General features: G+C 38.6%; 1 protein-coding gene across 1 annotated transcript in view; it reads left to right on the forward strand.

The window, feature by feature from the left end:
• The window catches only part of GANC (glucosidase alpha, neutral C), a gene marked incomplete at both ends in the record, with an annotated part of 57,649 nt that overhangs the window by 4,632 nt on the left and 32,745 nt on the right, over nt 1–20,272 (forward strand). Inside the window, 4 exons of the mRNA XM_084239988.1 lie at nt 7,023–7,150; nt 12,534–12,701; nt 16,930–16,975; nt 19,019–19,085. Coding sequence (XP_084096114.1) covers nt 7,023–7,150; nt 12,534–12,701; nt 16,930–16,975; nt 19,019–19,085 — 409 coding nt within the window. The remainder of the gene's footprint in view (nt 1–7,022; nt 7,151–12,533; nt 12,702–16,929; nt 16,976–19,018; nt 19,086–20,272) is intronic.

The following is a 20,272-nucleotide window of genomic DNA, read 5'->3' on the forward strand; positions in this document are numbered from 1 at the left end:
CATCACTGTGGAGTCTCTGACAGTTTGCTTGCCTGAATTCAAAAGAAGGGCTTGAATCATATCAACAGTTCTGTGTTCTTTATCCCCATCCCGTCCTCAACTTGATTATTTGCTACGTAATGTAGTTAGGCTGAGAGAACACTAGGTCTCTCCTAACTTCATAGATGGAATGGTTAGCCTTTCTCCAAAACCTAGTGTTGCTTCTTATACCACCCACTTTTGAGGGGAGGAATTTGCCCACTTGCTTGGCATCTGACATCTCTGACTTTTTCCTCACAGGCACTCTACTGCTGACCCAAGTCTTCTATACTATATGTTATTTTTGTAGCCTAGTTTGCTAGCCTGGGCATGGACAATGCTAATTTCCTTATCAGAGAGCCACCTGCCATTAGCATGTGGTCCAGGATCCCGACCCAGCCACATCCCTACATTCAGGGTCTTTAGGAAATGTAAGGAGTCATTTACCTTGCAGGCAGGTACCTTCCTCACTCATTCTTCCTGTCATTTTCTCATTTTAGACACATTTCTCCATTGTGTCTAACCTTAGAGAATTGTTGCTACCCCATAGTCAGGGCAGGAATCCCTTTCCATCCTTGGGAAGGCTCAATATATTGAGCCCCTGAGCAATCCACTATTATGAAGACACATTCTTAGGCAAAGTAAATGAGGCAGAAGCATCCTGAATGCCCATGTGGGCCAAAATGCAGCTTGATATCAGTGTGGTTAGTGGGTGGATCTTCGCATTTGGGCTTTTTATAAGACTATAGATCAGTTTCTCTCAATATACCTCTCTTTGGATCCTGAAAATGTGAGTGACAGTGCTGTTCAGGTCAGGTGTCAGGAGCAGAGCCCATCAGATCTGGATGCCTTCAAAGCAAAAAAAGCCACAGGATCTTCAAAGGAAGACTGACAGGATCTCAGCACCAGGAAGCATGTGGCTCAGAAGGGAACTGAGAATACCAACAAGCAAAGACAAGTTACCCGGATGTCAGCAACAGGCCACCCGAGACTGAAAGCTTTGAAGACCCCTTGTAACGACTCCATGTTCAGGTATTGGAAATAGCATGGCTCTGTGGGGGACCTGTGTGCTCTGGCCTTAGGCATGTGCATGCAATTGTATTTGTTTGGGGAGGTCACTCTGAAATTCTGGGCTGAAATCCATTTTAAGGTCCCTCCCTGTCACTCAGAATTGAGATGACTAATAGGGACTTAAGGTTTCATGCCCTCTGTCAATCCAATAGGAACAATGAAGATCCAGACAGTAATCTCTGGACCTCATTGCATAGTCAGGGAGCCTCCATTAGAGATGTTTCTGGGAGGAGATGGGTATTTCATGCGCAATTTCACATTCAGATATGGTATGAATGTGGTGATATTTAAAATAAACTGCATACATCCACTTATTCAGAATGATTCCTTTTTACTTAAGGTTCAGGGAGACAGAGCCCAAAGTCTTAAGAGGATCATATTTAACTTTCAGCTACGGTTCTCAGATTTCACTGATGAGGCTGATTCTGACAAACCCAGCACTGCTATTGCATGCTTGCTTCCACACTATTAAAACTCTTAAAGCAGCAGTTTTATTGTCAAAATCTGTTAACCCTTTCCCAACTCCCTCCTACCAATCTGTCCCTTAATAAGCAATCATAAAACAGAACTCAGCTTCACTCAATATTGCTTTAACTCAGTCTGCTCTAACAAAATACTACAGACTGGGTGGCTTAAACGACACATTTATTTCTAGCAGTTCTGGAGTCTGGCAAGTCCAAGATCAGGGTGCTGACGGTCAGCGTCTAGTAAGGACCCTCTTCCTAGCTTGTAGGTTGCCACCTTCTTAACTGTATCTTCACAAGGCTGAGCTAATTCGCAAATCTCTTCTTATAAGAGTACTGATTCCACCATGACCCCACCATCATGACCTCATTTAAACCTAACCACCTCCCAAAGGCCCCTTCTCCAAATACCATCACATAGAAGATTAGGGTGTAGGGGTCAGGAATGGACCAGTCAGGTTTTCTGATCCCATGCAGACCAGGTAAAGGAGGAGTCAGAGTCCTCAGTGGTTTTTTGCAGGTTTTTATTGGGATTACCAGGTACATGGCAGGCAGGGGTGCTGGGGGGCCGGGAGGCTGGCAGTCCTCCCAGTCCCCAGCAAATCTGCACTCTCTCTGGTGATCTCTGCTTCTCTCTCGGCTTCCGCCGGCGCCCCCGAGACACCGCCCCTAAAAGCCCAGTCTCAGCCCATCCACCCATGCCCACACCCCACTCCAGGTGCCCGCCATCAGGCATGCATTCAGGACCGCAAGGATCCATCATCTATCCTGATGGCAGGAGGGCAGAAAAGCCTGACATTTTTCCTTACCCTACAAGGGGTTCAACCTATGAATCTAGGGGGACACAGTTCAGTGCATAGTAAACATGATATCCCTGGGACAGAGTAATGTTACAAAACAAGCTTAAGTGTTGCTCTGTGTGTGGTCTCTGCATCAGGACATCTATCTTTTGAAGAAAAGCTGACTCATATCCCTAAATTTTCTTGCATGGGCCCCAGTCTAGAATCTTGCCTATTCCTGATTAATCTGGTAGCTATTTGCTGAAGCAGCTTTCAAAAGAGTATCTAGAATGAAAGGCATTACCAGCATAGTGTTGACTGCTATTTTAGAACTATTTTCCCCTGCTATTACTAATTTTCTACCTTCGGTGAGAATTTGACTTAGATTGGAAAACAGAGATCTAGTTTTTTTTTTTTTTTTTTTTTTTAGAGGCATGTTTTATTTATTTGTTTGTTTTGTTTATACATGCACTGGGTACATTCAGAAGCACGGGAGGGTGAGAGAATTCACCAGAGCCAGAGCGGGGAGCAGAGCAGGCAGAAAGACCGAAGCACACTGCTGAGGGGAGCAGCGGGCGGCAGGAGAGGTCTGCGCGCCATGTGGGACCCTCCTCCGGTGGCCGGGGAGCAGCCGGGGATCGAACCGGCGCCGCAGAGGTCGCCGGCAGCTTCGCAACCCAGCGCTCAACCACTGCGCCACCGGGGAGGCCCCCAGAGATCTAGTTTTGTGACATCCGAGAAGGGAAATTTATGCTGTCTTCAGAGTCTAACCAAAAAGAACTTCCCTAAAGGCTACCTATATCTTTGACCTGCTTTATGTTACTAATTTTGATGTGTTCTCAGAACACTGGATGACTCTTTGGCAACATGTTTACTTCTTTTGCAGCCTGTTTGCAAGTTTTCACTGGAGACTTCACTTCTAACAGCTTCTCCAAGGATGCAGGACTAATCTCTGAGCACCTCCATGAATTTACACCTTGCTTCTTCATCTAAGCCTGCTGAAAATGAGACCGTGTCCAACCAGCCACCATTGCAGCAGATTGAGGCACAGCTACCACTTGTTAGCCATTACAGATTCTGCAGAAACAGCCAGAAACATGCAGCTAATTTGCCGAACAATTAGAAGCACTCCTGGGCAGGCTAATTGCCCTTGGAGAGTGGACTAATGCCCAGTGTGATCTTACCTATACTCTCTGTAGAGAATCAGTGTTTGCAGTAAACCAACTGGCTACAACCATGGAAGGGCAATGAGTGGCCTAAAGCAATTTAATGAACTCTCCACTCTGAATCCTGGGAAGGCTTGATCAACAGCTGGAAGAGATCATTGCTTGCTCTTGTAGGCCTTTTAGGTTAACTGTTCCTTACAGTATATGGAGGGACCTGGTGCCAGAGGAAAAGCAAGATCTACCCCTCAAGGAGAAAATGATGGGGTCATAACTTATCTCTTAAGTATCCACTGCTATTCTGAGTCCCAGTTCTGGGTGAATAAAAAGTTTTACTTTAATATGATTGCTATCAACCCACTGCTCAAATACACAGATAAGGTTGTTTCTACCACCATGATTTTAACAACCTATCTGATATTTTTCTCTGTGAGTTCAATAAAACTAGACATAGATGCCAAAAAGCAGGCTTTGTTTTTATTTAGTATGGGAGATATAAGATAGGAAAAGGGAACTAATATTTCACAGACTATAAGAGGTGAAACTGAATGCAGGGTTATGAAATAACAAACAGAGACTTGTACTAAAAGGAACCTCCAAAATGTATTCCTTCCCTGAGGATTTGCTCCTCCCTGCAGATGGACATTTACAGATCTTAAGAATTTCTAAGAGAGTCAAATCCATGCTCTCTCACCTTATTTAAATGTTTAGTTCTATGTTTTCTTTTACATGTTTTACATAAACCCACCTTGTATCAGTTTGAGTGTAACTGCTATTTTCTAAGTACTGACACAAAATAAGTCTTAGTTTACAGCATTCTAACTTCGGTAACTTAATGTGTTTTTCATTGTTATTTCCAGTCATCAAGAGGAGGAAAAGATTCAGTAATTTATTTGCATATTATTTTTTTCATAAATCTCCAAACCAGTCCCTAGAGAACAGGAATATCTGGAAATTCTTAGTGTTTCATACAGAAGAATATAACATTCATGTCCAGACTTTCGACAGAGCATGGTTTTGGTGGGAAAATTGAGCAATTACTGTCAGTTAAACGGCGCAGGGAAGTGATTCAAACCATCAGTAACAGAGCTGGGGGTTTCCATGGAAGTATTTCAGTGCTCAGTGCAAGAAGGAAGAGGGCTCAAAGTTAGAGGCTCAGAGCCACGCCCCACTGTCTTCAACCCAACTAACTATTCTTCAGACTTCTGAGAGTCTGCTGCTGTTAAATTTTTTTAAGCCAACAAAAATAGCATGAGCCAGATCATAAGAACAAGCACATACTAAGGCCTAAGGAAATTATGTGCTTGGAACATAAACCTAAGTTGGTGATAATACGAGACAAAAATGAATCTGGATATTATTCTTGAAAAGGGTTGCCTATTGGACAAAATTGCTTGCTTAATTTAAAATAGAAACAATACGGTGCTTTGACTGATTTGTCTGTTTGATTGCACAAGGTCATCATGAAAACGGTTTTTCTACCTGCTCTCATATAATTAGTATTCTTTCCTGGGCTGCAGCCTCAAAAACAACATGTAGATCAGTCTTTGGTTTAAAAAATAATAAGCTATATTACTATAAATGGGAGAAACTAGCTGTAATGTGTTCATTATCTTAGGCGTACAACCTTTGTGCCCTCTGCTTAAGAGTTTCTTGCCTATTTTTGCCTATTCAACATCCTACTAAGGCATAAAGGCCCTGCTGAAGTCCCTCTTCCAGAGTCCTTTTCGCTACAGTCATTAATATTCATCTTCCTTCTTCCCCCACAGCCCTGTCCTTTCCTTCTACCTCAGCACATCCTAAAATGCTTTATGTTTACTTTATATGTGGTTTATACCCTCTAAACTACAATCTCCCTAAGGGATTAGTCATCCTTTCAAAGCAAGCAGCACATCATGAAGTTAGATGCCAAATAAATGTTAGTTGAGTTGAATTTGGAAAAATATGTCTACTTTGGGAGAGAATACATAATCTAATGGGATATCAGGTCTGTTTGTGTTTGGACACATTTTCATATCTTAGACTTCTGATGGCATACAACAGAAGTAACTCACACATACAAAAGAACATTAAAAGTTAAGCAATAATTACAGTATGACTAAGGGTTGGCGTGAAGGAGTACAAACTTCCAGCTGGAAGATGAATACATTCCAGAGGTGGTATATACAACATGGTGTTATAGTTAATATACTTAAGTATATACTTGAAAATTGCTGAGAGAATGTTCTCACCACAAAAAGGAAATAATTATGTGAGGCAATGCAGGTGTTAGGTATAGTGGTAATTATTTTGCAATTATATAAGTGCATCAAATCACACTCTAAACTGTAGTCAGTGTTACATGCCAGTCATATCTCAATGAAACTGGAAAAAATAATTACAGTGTATTTGTAATCTAGATTGTCACACTATGTCATAATCCCGTTTTAAGAATATCTGTAAACACAGCCACAGCCAGCAATTGTTTACCTGATTACTCTTCAGGGTCACATCACTGAAGTGTCCTGACTACTTTCCTATATATTCCCAAGAGGCAAAGTTCCAATTTTATATTTTTAATGCTGCTTTGCTATTCTCCCTGCTTCCTATCTCTTACTCGCACCACATTGTGTATACCTGTTCAACTCTGTCACACAGCCTAACAGATGCTCAAGTCACAATACATGTACCCAGAACTTGGCATCACACTTACAGATTTGCAATCGATCAGTATAACATGGCATAGCAGTTGAAAACCACTATCTTAAAATATTTCTCTAATCTAGATGTCTCACTTTGTAACCAAAATCCAGTCCTATCTACTCTCAGGGTCTGTGGTGGTTTTGTGCTTTACTTTCAAATTCTATATTCTTTATACTTCTATGCTGCTTCTTTTTCCCATTGGTGGAAGAATTTTACCTAAATTCCCCAGTCTCTTGAGAAAAGCCCCAGGTCTAATTACCAGGGGTATAGGAAGTGCCTTGTCTTTAGTGCAGCAAGCCTAATTCATCTATACTGGTGAACTCCAGTAAGCACCATTTTACTGTCTTTTCTATTCTATCTTATTCTGAATTTTCTATTGTATTTTACTGTTTTTTCTACTCTATTCTATTGGCACATTTATTCTGAAAGGCTTGTTACCTTTCATGCTTCATTCAGCTTGAATCAAGTTACCACAGCTTTAACTCCCAAACTCTTATTCTTCAGATGGCAGTAGTCACAGATTCAGTGGTCTCAATTTTCCAAGGGCAGTGTCAGTTTATACCTGTCATTTTAATTTTGTTAGAAACCTCTTTCACTCTTTAAAGGTCCTGGTCTGGACAATTCCATGTCTACCTAGCCATACAACACATGGTCTCTAACCTGGGTGTAGCCAAGCAAGTACATGCAGGGATTGGGCAGTGTTTTCCTTATGATTATCATTGTTTTATAGTTCACTTGCCCATAGTAATGTAAACCAATAGTTTCTAATTATTGTAATTTGACTGGGTAAAACTGACCATCATTGGGGTAATGTTTTGAAGCTAATCTCACATGTCTGTTCTTAGGTTCCGCTCCTGGCTGAAGTTTATGGGATAGAGGGAAATATCTTCAGGCTTAAAATCAATGAAGAGACTCCCCTGAAACCTAGGTATGAAGTTCCAGATGTCCTTACAAGCAAGCCAAGTACTGTAAGGTAAGCCAAGGAACAAGATGTCTTGGTAATACCCTCGATTTATTCTTTTATCAGACCTTCTAAAGTAGATTTTGCATATGCCTCACATCTTATCTATCCAGCGTTACAATCATTTGCAGAGTTAGTTTTCAGTTATTTGGGGATAAATTGATCCATTTGTTCCTTATTCGTTCTGTTTTCTCTTCATCCACGATTTGACTCATCAGCACTTATTAGTGGGGAGAGACAGCGTTTTTGATCCTTGCTCTCCTTCTCACAAAGAAAGCTGTATATCAACCAGATTTTGGGAACAATTAAGAGTTATTTAATGTACTTGCTCAGATTAGCAACAGGGCTCCAGAGATCTAATATACTAGTCAAACTCCCATGCTTATGGTAATTTGTACAATTAGATTGACTTACTTTCAATTAGAGTAGTCTCAGAAGCCCAACATGTAATTTGACTTAGAAGTTAGCAACAAATTAATAATCAGTGTCTAGGTGAAAAAAATATTTGGGGATTAAAGCGTTTTCCATAACCCTGCAAAATCTTCCGTTCTCACCATGCTTTTCAGGAACACCTCAGTTTGGTTCTACCTGTTGATTTGCTATGTTCTGCATTTTTATTTCACTTAAGGAATTTATGACTATGTCATATGCTTTAATTTTAACTGTATCATTACTATGGTTTCATGTAGATTACCTTTTCCATGAAAATATATAACATATGGTCAATAGATTGTAAGGAGAAATTAATTCAGCTATGCTATGGTAGACCTGTCATAAATTTGAAATACATCTATTCATTAAGCTCCTATTTATACACCAAAAATGTAGGAACAGGAGTCAAAAACACTCTTCTGAAGGCTTTTGCAATTTGGCAAATGGCACAATACATATAAATGCAATTGGCACAATAATATAAATGTAATATATATAAAACCACTTGGTCATGATATATTATTTTATACTGTCCTGGAATATTCAATTTGCTATTTGAAGCTTTAAAATTTTTACATCTCAGGCCTCCATGATGGCACAAGGGGTTAAGATGCAACTTAGGAAGCTCTCCGCAGCCACTGCAGCACGAGTTCCATCCCCAGCCAGGGAGCTACCCACATGGAGGAACAGACATCTTCTGACTCGCCCGCTGCTCCCCTCAGCAGTGTATTTCAGTCAGTCCGCCTATTCTGTTCCCCACTATGTCTCTGGTGAATTCTCTCACCCCCACCCCCACCGCCATAACTCTGGCCTGTACTCCAATTCTTGCATGTATAAATAAATAAATCTTTTAAAAAAGAGAGAGAGCAGGATGATATGGCATAAAATATAATTTAAAAAATATTTTACATCTGTGTTCATAAGTAAAAATATTCTGTAGTTGTTTTTTCCCCCTGTACTATGTTTGTCATCTCATATGTTAGTTCTGCTCTGTTCCAACTTCTAAAGGCCTTTAGCTACTGTAGTAACTAGAAAGCTTAATACTACATTTCTCCACTTCTGAGACTCCCATGCAGCTAGGCTCTGATGTAATTCAGGTTTCACCAATCCAGCTGCACTGACGAGAATCTCAATTTCAGAATTGAGTTCCCCATTTTACTAGTATGGATTTGACAGCTGTGGAACAGGTCTAGAGCTACACTAGTTAGAGCAGTGGTTTCCTCATCTCTGGATAAAGCTAAGGTGGTATGATCTGGAGCCCTGCAGTTATGACAGTGTCTTCTGAGTGTCCCACTTCCTGATTCTAGCTGAGATAGAAATTCTGTTGACCATACAGTTGTGCAGCATGTTCTAGGGGGCCATTACTGAACACACAGCTGGAACCTGCTCCTAATTCCTCTTATTAAACTATTAACTTTCTGCTTAAAGTAATGAGAGTAGTTTCTGTTATCTGCAGATGAGTCCTGTTTAAGATACTTATTGGCTTCAGAAGTGAATTTAAGCAACAGACCCTGAAGAATGGGATATGAGAATATGAGACTCATTAGCCAACCTACTTAAATTTGAAGGCAGTGAGGACTAAGATGTCATTAGAGGATGAAATGTCAGTGCTACGATGAATTATGCCCGCAGCCCTTTTATTTGTTGATGCTCTAACCCCTTGTATCTCAATGTTACTATATGTAAAAATTGGGCCATAGGAGAGGTTACTAAATTAAAATGGGATCATTAAGGCAGGCCCTAATCCAATAAATCTCCTCTAAAAAGAGGAGATTAGGATACAGGTAACACAGACAGAAGGATAACCATATGAGGACACTAGCAAACTAAATCAACTAGTAATAAACCATGGCATTCAGTGGCAAAGTTACTCAAATTAACTACCTGCGGCCAATTGAAATAAAATGCCTATGAAAAGCATGGCTATATATTGTTGCCATATAGAATTCAAAACTCTGGGGCCTCCCTTGTGGCACAGGTGGTTGAGTGCAGCGCTGTAAAGCTGTCCTCAGCCTCTGCAGTGCTGGTTGGATCCCCACGGGCCTCGGAGCAATCCACATGGCACGGCAGACCTCTCCTGTCTCACCCGCTGCTCCCCTCAGCAGTGTGTTTCATCAGTCTGCCTGTTTTGTTGCCCTCTCTGTCTCTGGTGAATCCTCTCACCCTCCCGCACCTCTGGCCTATATCCTGGTTCTTGTATAAATAAAATAAATCTTTAAAAAAAATAATTAAACTTAAAAAAAAAAAGAATTCTAAACTCTGAGGTGGCTGTTTATTACCCTCACTGAAGAACTTTATTAAAAAAAATAGCAATCCGGGCCTCCCCCGTGGCGCAGCGGTTGAGCGCTGGCTTGCGAAGCTGCCCAGAGCCTCTGTGGCGCCGGTTCGATCCCCGGCTGCTCCCCGGCCACCGAAGGAGGGTCCCACATGGTGGGCAGACCTCTCCTGCTGCCCGCTGCTCCCCTCAGCAGTGTACTTCGTCACTCTGCCTGCTCTGGCTCTGGTGAATTCTCTCACCCTCCCGTGCTTCTGACTGTACCCAGTGCTTGTATAAATAAATAAATAAATAAATCTTAAAAAAAAAAAAATAGCAATCCCAGGGCTTTAAATTCTTAGCTCAAGACATTGTCAGAAACCTAGTATCTATGACTACCCTAAAAGTCTCTTATGTCTCTTGTAGCTATAGAATGTTTTGTAGTAGAAAATCAGATACAGAATTTGATATTGTAGTTTGAGGAATTAGACCATGAGTTGAAATCACAACTTCATCAGATCTGTAAATTTAGGACATTAACTGGGGAAATGTAGGGTGCCTCAAAATTGAATGATAACAGGGCCTCCCCGGTGGCGCAGCGGTTGAGCGCTGGGTTGTGAAGCTGCCCGCAGCCTCTGCAGCGCCAGTTCGATCCCCGGCTGCCCCCCAGCCACCGGAGGAGGGTCCCACATGGCGCGCAGACCCCTCCTGCCGCCCGCTGCTCCCCTCAGCAGTGTGCTTCAGTCCTTCTGCCTGCTCTGCTCCCCGCTCTAGCTCTGGTGAATTCTCTCACCCTCCCGCGATTCTGACTGTACCCAGTGCTTGTATAAATAAATAAAAATAAAATCTTTTAAAAAAAATTGAATAATAACATTTGGAAAGATTTGGTTAATTATAAGTACCCAAACTTCAAAATTCTACAGAACACCCCTTTCCAGCAAGGCAGATCCTCTGCTCTGTCTGCCACAGCTGATCCTACCTTGCTTTAAAACCCCTGTTGACCTTACCTAAGATGTGCCCTGTAAGGGGATCCCAGTGTTCCCTGTGCTTCATCCCTTCCACCCTTCACTGCCCCCAGGCCCTCCATTAGTCAGAGCCCAAGATGCCCTTGGAGCTAATTACAGTCAAACCTCAGAGAAGACACTCAACCTAAAGAATTATAAGTCTGTATATTGGGAAAAAACTGGGAAATGTACATGGAAATTATTTGAGAAATTCCTAGACCAGACAAAAGGAACATAATTTTAGGTCATGCTAGATTTATTGACATTGGGTACAAGTACCAGAATCTAAAATTGATATGCCTACTTGAATAGCTGGGAGTGGTTCTAATTGTGTGATTGGTTAGCTGTAATCTATACTATATATGGAATTGACTGAATGAAGCAAGGTGCCCAAAATTCCTTGGGGTAGTGTAGAATAAATGATCTATAGATTTAGAGAGAGAAAGCTGTTGAAATGGCTTTATCAAATGCCATCAGCTTAATCTAGCCCCTAAATGTGTTATCCAAAAAGACAGAAGATACTCCTTTCATTTAGAAATATATGGGTGAGAGAAAACTTGGAAAGCAGAGTAGTAAACATCTTTTATGGCCTGGAGATAATAGTGGGCTATGATGCCATGAATAGGAGCTCCCTGATTTCACTAGCTATGATGAGACTTCAGATGGACACGTTCAAGTAGCAGCATGTAGTTGTCAGAGACAAGGTGAACATGTTTCCAAAATATGTAGCAGGGCCTGTGTGGTTCTCAAAATGGTTTAATCCTCATGGTAGTAAGGGGGTCTATCAGACTGAAATACATGGATGACAGTCCTACTTGATGGAATAATTACAAGAACCCTAAATAGGTTTGATGAACAGTGAGACGCCTCTCAAACAACTCCAGAACAGTTAGTTTTCACACCCTAAACATCGTGCTTAAAGAGGAGGCCTAGAATCTATGAAGAAGGACTTTGTAAGGATATAATAAAAACATAAACTATCCTTTCCAATCTTCCCAAAAGAGGTCCCTGGTCATTTCCTAAGGTGACTATACACCAGAGAAAGAAATAATTAGACCTTTGAGGTATTTTAAATGCTCTAAGCTTACTTAATATCTGAGGATCCAAAACATTCTAACAGTCTACCTTCAAAATGAAGGCTGATGTTTGTTAGGTGAGAAATAGATAAACAAAAGTCTGACCTAGTGCCATCTCGCTGTGAACTTAGTGAGTCAATATCCCAATCTAGTTATTTTTCAGTTTCTAATTAGGTGGTTGGAATGAGTGGGGGGGGACGGGAGCAAAGCACTTAGATTCTGTGCACCAAAGTGTCACTACACTGTCCAGACCAAGGCAATAAGGATGATACTGAGTGCTTGTTATGTGCCAGCACTGTGCTAAGTGCTTTATATGTGTGATCTCATTTAATTATCTTTTAAAAACTCCATTTGTTCTTTCTTTTATTATTTTCATTTTCAGGTTAGGAAACTGAGAATTGAAAGATTGATTAACATGTCCAAAGTTATATACCTAATGCATGGTAGAGCTATGTTTAAGTCAGACTCTCTGATGCCAAAGCCCATACTTTCCATGAATATTCTCTACTGCCTTATCTGTGCTAAATCACATAAATATTGACTTACTAATTAATTACTTTAAATTGAGAATCTAAAGAGCCATATAACCCTATAGCAAGTTAATTGTCTCTTCCTGCTTTGTTTTCTAGGTTGATTGCACACACAGAGGATACAGGCAGCCTGGTATTGACAGATGGAAAAGGAGATTTGAAGTTACATATCTCAGCAAACCCATTCAAGGTAGACATGGTGTCTGAAGAAGAGGTTGTGATGAGCATAAACTCCCTGGGCCAACTGTATTTTGAGCACCTGCAAAGGTATTTTTGCACATTACTTGTATAGAACTTAAGAAAACCTGATTGTGAATTATATAAATTAATAAAGTACATATTATATTTGTCATATATATTATTAGATAATATATCACAATAGAGAATAGATTTGCCTTATTTGATGGAATATTGTTCTAAGAAATTTCATCTTTGCACCTATGTAGGTGAATGCAGGCTTTCTGACTAGAGTGATTCCCTAACTTTTGCAAATGTGGCACTCTTAATACCTCCTGTTAACTTGATAAATGTTCATGTAAAAAACATATCTTCATAATTTCACTTTACCCCCTTACAATAACATGAATTACCCTACACTTGAAAACAAGCCCTCAAATAACATCCTTCCCCTAAAGCAACAATAGTCAAAACAGGTATGGGTGAATAAAAAGACAAATATATCAATGGAATAAAATACAGACCCCAACAATATACCCATATAAATATAGTGAACAGATAGATCTTTGTCATGAGAGTGAAACCAATACAATAGAGCACAGATAGCTTTTTCAACAAATGATTCGGGAACAATTGGACATTTGTATGCAAAAACATTAATCTAAAATGCAAACTCCTAGAACAGGAGAAAGTTTAGATAACTTAGGGTATGGTGATGTTTTTCACATACAACACCAAAATAACAATCTATGAAAGAAATAACTGATAAGCTGGACTTCATTGAAAGTAATAACTGCTGGCCTGTGAAAAACAATGTCAAGAGCACTAGAAGACAAGCCAGAAAAATATTTGCAAAATACACATCTGATAAAGGACTACTACTCAAAATATACAAAGAACTCTTAAAATTCAGTAAGAAAATGAACCACCAAATTTAAAAATGGGCAAAAGACCTGAACAGATATCTTAACAGGTGGCAGTTAAGCAAATGCAAAGATGTTCAATATCATGTCATTAGGGAATTGCAAATTAAAACAGTATCTTTTTTTTTTAATTGTTATGCATCTATTTGAATGGCCAACATCCAAAACAGTAACACTACCAAATGCTGGCAAGTATATGGAAAAATGGGGACTCCTCTTTCTTTGCTGCTGGGAATACAAAGTCATATAGCCACCCTGGGAGACAGTTGGACAGTTTCTTACAAAAGTAAACATTCTTACCATGCGTCCAGCAATTGTATCCCTTAGTGTTTAATCCAAGGAAGTAAAAATTTATGTACAAGAAAAAAACATAGGTGATACACTCCTTGACATCAGTTTAGAGATGTGCTTGGGAACTCGATGTCAATATTAAGGGAAACAAAAGCAAAAATAAACAAAATGGAACTGCATTTCTAAAAATCTTCGGCAAAAGAAATTTTAATCAAAATGAAAAGCTATCCTACTGAATGGGAGAAGATACTTGTACATCATGAGTCTAATGGGGTTAATATGCAAAATATATAAAGAACTCATAAAACAACACTAAAAAAAAAAAGTCAATGAAAAATTGGGAAAAGATGGGCCTTCCTGGTGCACAAGAGGTTAAGCACAGCACTATGGAAGCTATCCACAGCCTCTGCAGCAAGAGTTCTAACCCCGGCTGGCCAGGGAGGTGACCCACATGGCACAGCAGACCTCTTCTGTCTTGCCTGCTGCTCCCCTCAGCAGTGTATTTCAGTCAATCGCTTGTTTTGTTCCCCCCTCTTACTCTGGTGAATCCTCTCACCCCTCGCATCTCTGGCCTGTATCCCAGTTCTTGTAGGCATAAATAAATTTTTTAAAAATGGGAAGAGGTCTGAATAAACACTTCCCCTACAAAGACATACAGCTGACCAACAAGCATTTGAAAAGATGTTTATCATCTCTTATTATCAAGGAAATGTAAATCAAGACAACAGTGAGATATCCCATCACACCTGTGAGAATAGATGTTCTCCAAAAGACAAGAAGTAAGAAATGTTACAGAGAATGTTACACTGTTGGTGAAAATGTAAATTGGTACAGCCAATATTAAAGGCAGTATGCAAATTCCTGAAAATCCAACCTCTGGATATTTACATAAAGAATAAAGAACACTACTTCCAAAAATTATATGTACCCCCATGTTCATTGCAGCATATTTATAATAACCAAGAACTGGAATAACCCATCATCTAACAAGTGGATAAAGAAGGCATAGAGTATATATACACAGTGGAATATTATTCAGCTACTAAAAAGATGAAATCCCATCAACATGAATGGATCTACAAGGTATTATACTAGTGAAATGAGCCACATGGAGGAAGGCACATACCATATGATTTCACTCATATGTGGTATACAGAGAAAACAAAGAAACAGATAAATTAAATAAGATAAACCTTTTGAACTATAAGAAAAATTAGTGGTTACCAGAAGAGAAAGAGGAAAGTAAGGGGGCCTAAATCATCAGGACAAAGGGGTCAATTGTATGATGAAAGGTAGAGCTGGACTTTTAGTAGTGAACTTAATATAGTATATGCATATATTTTCAATGAAGTATACCTGAAATTATACCATGCAATGGTACTTCAATAAAAAGTAAATAAAAATAAATTGAAAAATAAAATAAAAACCTTATGTCCACACAAAAAAATCTGCATATAGGTATTTTTAGCAGCTTTATTAATTGCCAAAACATGGAAACAACCAAGAAGTCCTTCAGTAAGTAAACAGATAAACTGTGGGATATCCAGACAATGGACTATTACTTGGCCTTAAAGAAAATGAGCTAAACAAGCCTTGAAATGACATGGAGGACCTTAAATGTTTTTACCAAGTGAAGAAAGCCAATCCTGTAAAGAGTACATTTTATGTGAATCCAACTATATGACATTCTGGAAAAGACAAAACTCTGGAGACAGTGAAAAGATTAGTAGTTGCAGGGACTAAGGAAACAGAGTGACGACTAGGCAAGGAACAGAAGATTTTTAGGTCAGTGAAAATATTCTGTATGATACCACAATGATAGCTATATGACATCATACATTCGTCAAAGCCCATGGAAAACATAACACCAAGAGTGAACCCAAATGTAAACTATGGATGTTAGTTGATAGTGTACCACTCTCATGTGAGATGTTGATAATGGGGGAGACTACATGTGTGGGAACAATGAGTATGTGGGAACTCTGCTTTCTGCTCAATTTTGCTGTTAACCTAAAACTGCTCTAATAAATAAAGTATTGATTTTTAAAAAATTAAAAGGCAACATACTAATGAAAAATGTTAAATGTATATAAAAGCCAAAAATTAATATATGATATAAAAAGCTTAACTCAGTGAGAAAAGAACAAGCAAACTGCAGCATATTAGCACATATTAACAACATGATATCAAAAATTTTAAGAATGAGTGAAAAAAAATACAAAAAATATATGCAGTATCTCTCTATTTGTATGAAAGATTTTTTAAGGCAAAACCAAATAATAGATATATGGGGTTGCTTACACATGTGAGAATAATATTTTTAAAAACCATAAGAGATAGCTATTACACAAAATTTAGTAAAGTGTTACTCTGAAGGGTGTGGGAATAGACATATGCATTTGAAGAGCAGCACACAGAAACTCCCAAGGAACAAGATTTTTCTGCAGCTTATGCTTCCAATGGATCCATAGTTGTTCATTTTAGTATGATTCTTTAAATTCTTTACAAACACACTGTACAGTAAAAAAAATTAATGTGTAGTGAATCTGAATAGAAAATTCACAGAAGAAATAAAAATACCATTTAATGTATAAAAAGGTAGTCTACCTCATTCATGACCACAGAAATACAAATTGAAATGCATCATCTTTTTTAAAATTTGATTGACAAAGAGTCAAAAGATTGATAAAAGATCAATATTGTTAAGAATGGGGAGAAATGAGCACTCAAAAACAACTGTGGTTAAGAAAATAAGTTGTCACAGTCATTCTGAAAGACAGTACATCTATTGCTCTGTACTAGGGTAATAAATGAAGAGAAAATTCTATTGCTTACTTGTTTTAAGTATTATGAGCATGTATTACATTTATAACAAAAGAACTGATAAAAAATATTTTTAAAGTGTCAAGAAAATTCTAATATATTTTCATTTTTGTAAGAAATCAAATGTTCAATTTTATAAATTTTTATTTTTATAATGAAGTTATTTTTAATAAGTTAAAGTATATAATTTATGTGTGTCAAAAGTTGCAAATGAAAATCTGTATCCTTGAACAAAATTCTGTCAGTCATGCTGTGAGTGAAACAATTTTATGTTGAAACAGAGCTACCAAAGAACATGAGGAGGATGCATCTACTGACACCTGTCAGGTAATCCAGATTGAGCAACTTTTCTTTTCTTTTTAATCTTTTACACCATCATCATCATTATGTGGCATATAATTGGCTCTTTTCCTCCCTTCTACTACTGATGAGTAATTGTTAAATGCTCTATTACATGTAAATTATGGCTGATTTACAGGTTGTAAATCAGTAAGGCAAGCACTGTCTCTTGCTTGCCTTAATATCTCATTGATTATTTCATTCATTTGGTCATTTATGTATTCATTCATTCAAAAAATATAAAATTGCTGAGAGCCTGCTTTATGCCAGGCAAGTAAGTTATACTTAGACAGGAGAATCATTTGTGAATGAAACAGATCCCAACCTGTCCCCATGAAACTTGGAATCTGCTTGGAAAGACAGACACTAAGTAATTACTGCATGAGAAGTATTATAAAGGGTTCTGTCAAAGGACACAGCAAGGAATTTGACCAAGTTGAGAGTTAGGAAAACCCTCCTAATGGAAAGAATGTTAAAGCTGAGCCTGATGCCTGTCAAAAAGCTGGGTAAAGAATATTCCAGATAGAGAATATTCCAAATGTCTTTCCATAGTCAAAGACATTGAGGTCAGAAAGTTCACACTTGAGAAATTTTATATAAATTATCTTTTGTTAGGAGAAAGCAAAGCAAAGCATGTATGTAACAAGCTAGTGTGTTAGCCAGGGGCAATTCTGTGAAAAGTCTTGGAATAATTCTTTTATTTAACAAATACTTGTTGAGCACCTCCTAGAGAATAGATTTTGGTGACAGATCATTGAACAAATCAAACTTCCCTAATAATCATAGGGCTTACATTCTTCTAGAACATGTTAACCTTTTTAGACTTTATCCTAAGAGCAAAGGAAAACTATGGAAAGATGATAAGCAGCAAAGAATGGTCTGATTGTTTTTTTAAAAGATTGTTTTGCACATGAAGGGGGAGACCCTATGCCTCTAAATCATGATGTTACCTCAATAAAAATAAAAAGAAATTTTTTTAAATAAGGAGAAAAAGATTTTTTGGCTAAAATATGAGAAATGTACACTCCAGAAATTTTTTCTTCATCAAAACCACGTGCAATTTCAAAGGAGCCTTGATAGTTGCTATGGTCACCAGGATGATAAATTATAGTCAGCCTTACAAAGGAAGGAAATTCCAACACATACTACAAAATAGATGACAATCTGTATCATTGAACAAAATTCTGTCAGTCTCTCCATGAGTGAAACAACCTAGTATAGTGAAGATATTATACTAAGTGAAATAAGCCCATCACAAAAGGACAAATACTATATGATTCCACTTAAATGAGATATCTAGAGTAGTCAAGTTCAGAGACAGGAAGTAGAATGATGATTGCCAGGAGTTGGAGGAATAAGGGACTATCGTTTAATGGGTACCGAGGTTCAGTTTGGGCAGATGTAAAATTCCAAAGACAGATAGTAATGGTTGCTGTACAGGGTGAATTAATGCCATTAAACATAGACTTAAGAATGGTCAAATTTTATGTATATTTTACCACAATAAAAAATATATTCACATCAGCTTAGTTCACAGGGAAAATTAGCATTATTCAGAATATACATGTTTTCTTAATAGATTTGATTTTTTAACATTTGTTAATACCATAAACTGGTCTTTTGAAAGATTATAGTTTTCTCACTCTAGGTTTTTTTTTTTGTTTGTTTAAAGATTTATTCATCTATTTATACAAGAGCTGGGGTACAGGCTAGAGGCGTGGGAGGGTGAGAGGATTCACCAGAGACAGAGCAGGGAGCAGAACAGGCAGATTGACTGAAATACACTAATGAGGGGAACAGTGGGCAAGACAGGACAGGTCTGCCGTGCATGTGGGTATCTCCCTGGCTGGCCGGGAATCAAACCCTTGCTGCAGAGGCTGCAGACAGCCTCACAGCGCTGCGCTCAACCTGCTGGAGCCACCGGCGAGGCTCCCTCACTCCAGTTTTTTAACAATCCATATAAAATATGCTATTATAGTAATCCTTGTTGCAATTAATAAACTCTATTTGCTCTTTTTTCCATTCCAACAGGAAAATCAAGATGCTCTAGATCTATGGGAAGAGAAATTTGGAAAATTTGTGGATATCAAAGCTAATGGTAAAATTGAAACTGGTATAGTGTTAAATCATATTGTTCCAAAATAGTTAAATGTCATTATCTAAATGTCCCTTGAGCTTTGGCACCTAAACAAGTGACTTCTATAAGGTGAACTCAAATCTCAGATTTTTTGGTCTTTTTTATTTTATTATTTTCTTGTTTTATTGTTAATTTTTGGATGGTATTTGATGAAATCTCAGATTTGGGTATCCTGTTCTTGGATAATGCATTGCAACAGAAAAATGTGGCTGTATACCTTCTGTGGGAAGTGTAGAGAAATGCAGGCCTCATAGAGTTCATGGTCTTGTGGAAGTGTCTGGGTCAGCATGCTGCTTACACTAGATCTAGGAGATCACCCAGCTGCAAATTCCACATTCTATTTTTATGAGATTGAAATGATGTCACCAAGTTCCAGAGCCCATCAGCCCCAACTTTCCAAGCCAGTGGTTCTCAACCTTTTTCAAACTTCATGTTCACATAGGCATCCCATGACCATCTTTGACATTTCTCACTAGGTTTACTGACAGGATGGGGTAGGGGTCTGGAAGGAAGTTTGTCTCTTTAGGAGATGCCTTTCAGATACTGGAGGTTTATGTAACTGGAAAGACACTTTCCTGCTTCCTCCCTACCTTGTAAAATAACAGGTCTTCCCCCAACTCCTTTAGAATCCCTGTTCTGGCATCTATATCTAAGCCTCGTATAAGGAAAAGGATTTGAAATATGCCCCAAATTTACAAGTAGGGGAGCCCGCAGGCTCTCCTTTTTTTTTTTTATAACATCATAATCCTTCTTACCTTCTCTATAGACCCCCCTTTCTCCAAATAAAGACCATTTAATGTCAAATACTTTTACCTAAGAGTGAATTTTAGTCTCTAAAGTAAATTATTAAATAAAGGATTTTGTCTTTGGCTAAAGAAAATATATATATATATATATTTATAATCACAGGGAAGGGGGTACTGTGAAAAGCCAGAATCCACCTGGTGCCCTTGACAATATGGCCTGTGTATACATTCGGGATAAATGATCTGGCAGATGACACACGGTCTTCCATCTAGCAAAGATTAAAACTGATCAGTATCCTTTGCTCTCTCACAGCAAAGATGTATGCAATATATGTCAGGAAAATCTGTATTAGGGAAAAAAACCTAAAACCTTACACAGAAAGCTTACATACACAGAAAGCT

Source organism: Talpa europaea (genome assembly GCF_964194135.1).
Source record: "Talpa europaea genome assembly, chromosome: 8".
Taxonomy (NCBI): domain Eukaryota; kingdom Metazoa; phylum Chordata; class Mammalia; order Eulipotyphla; family Talpidae; genus Talpa; species Talpa europaea.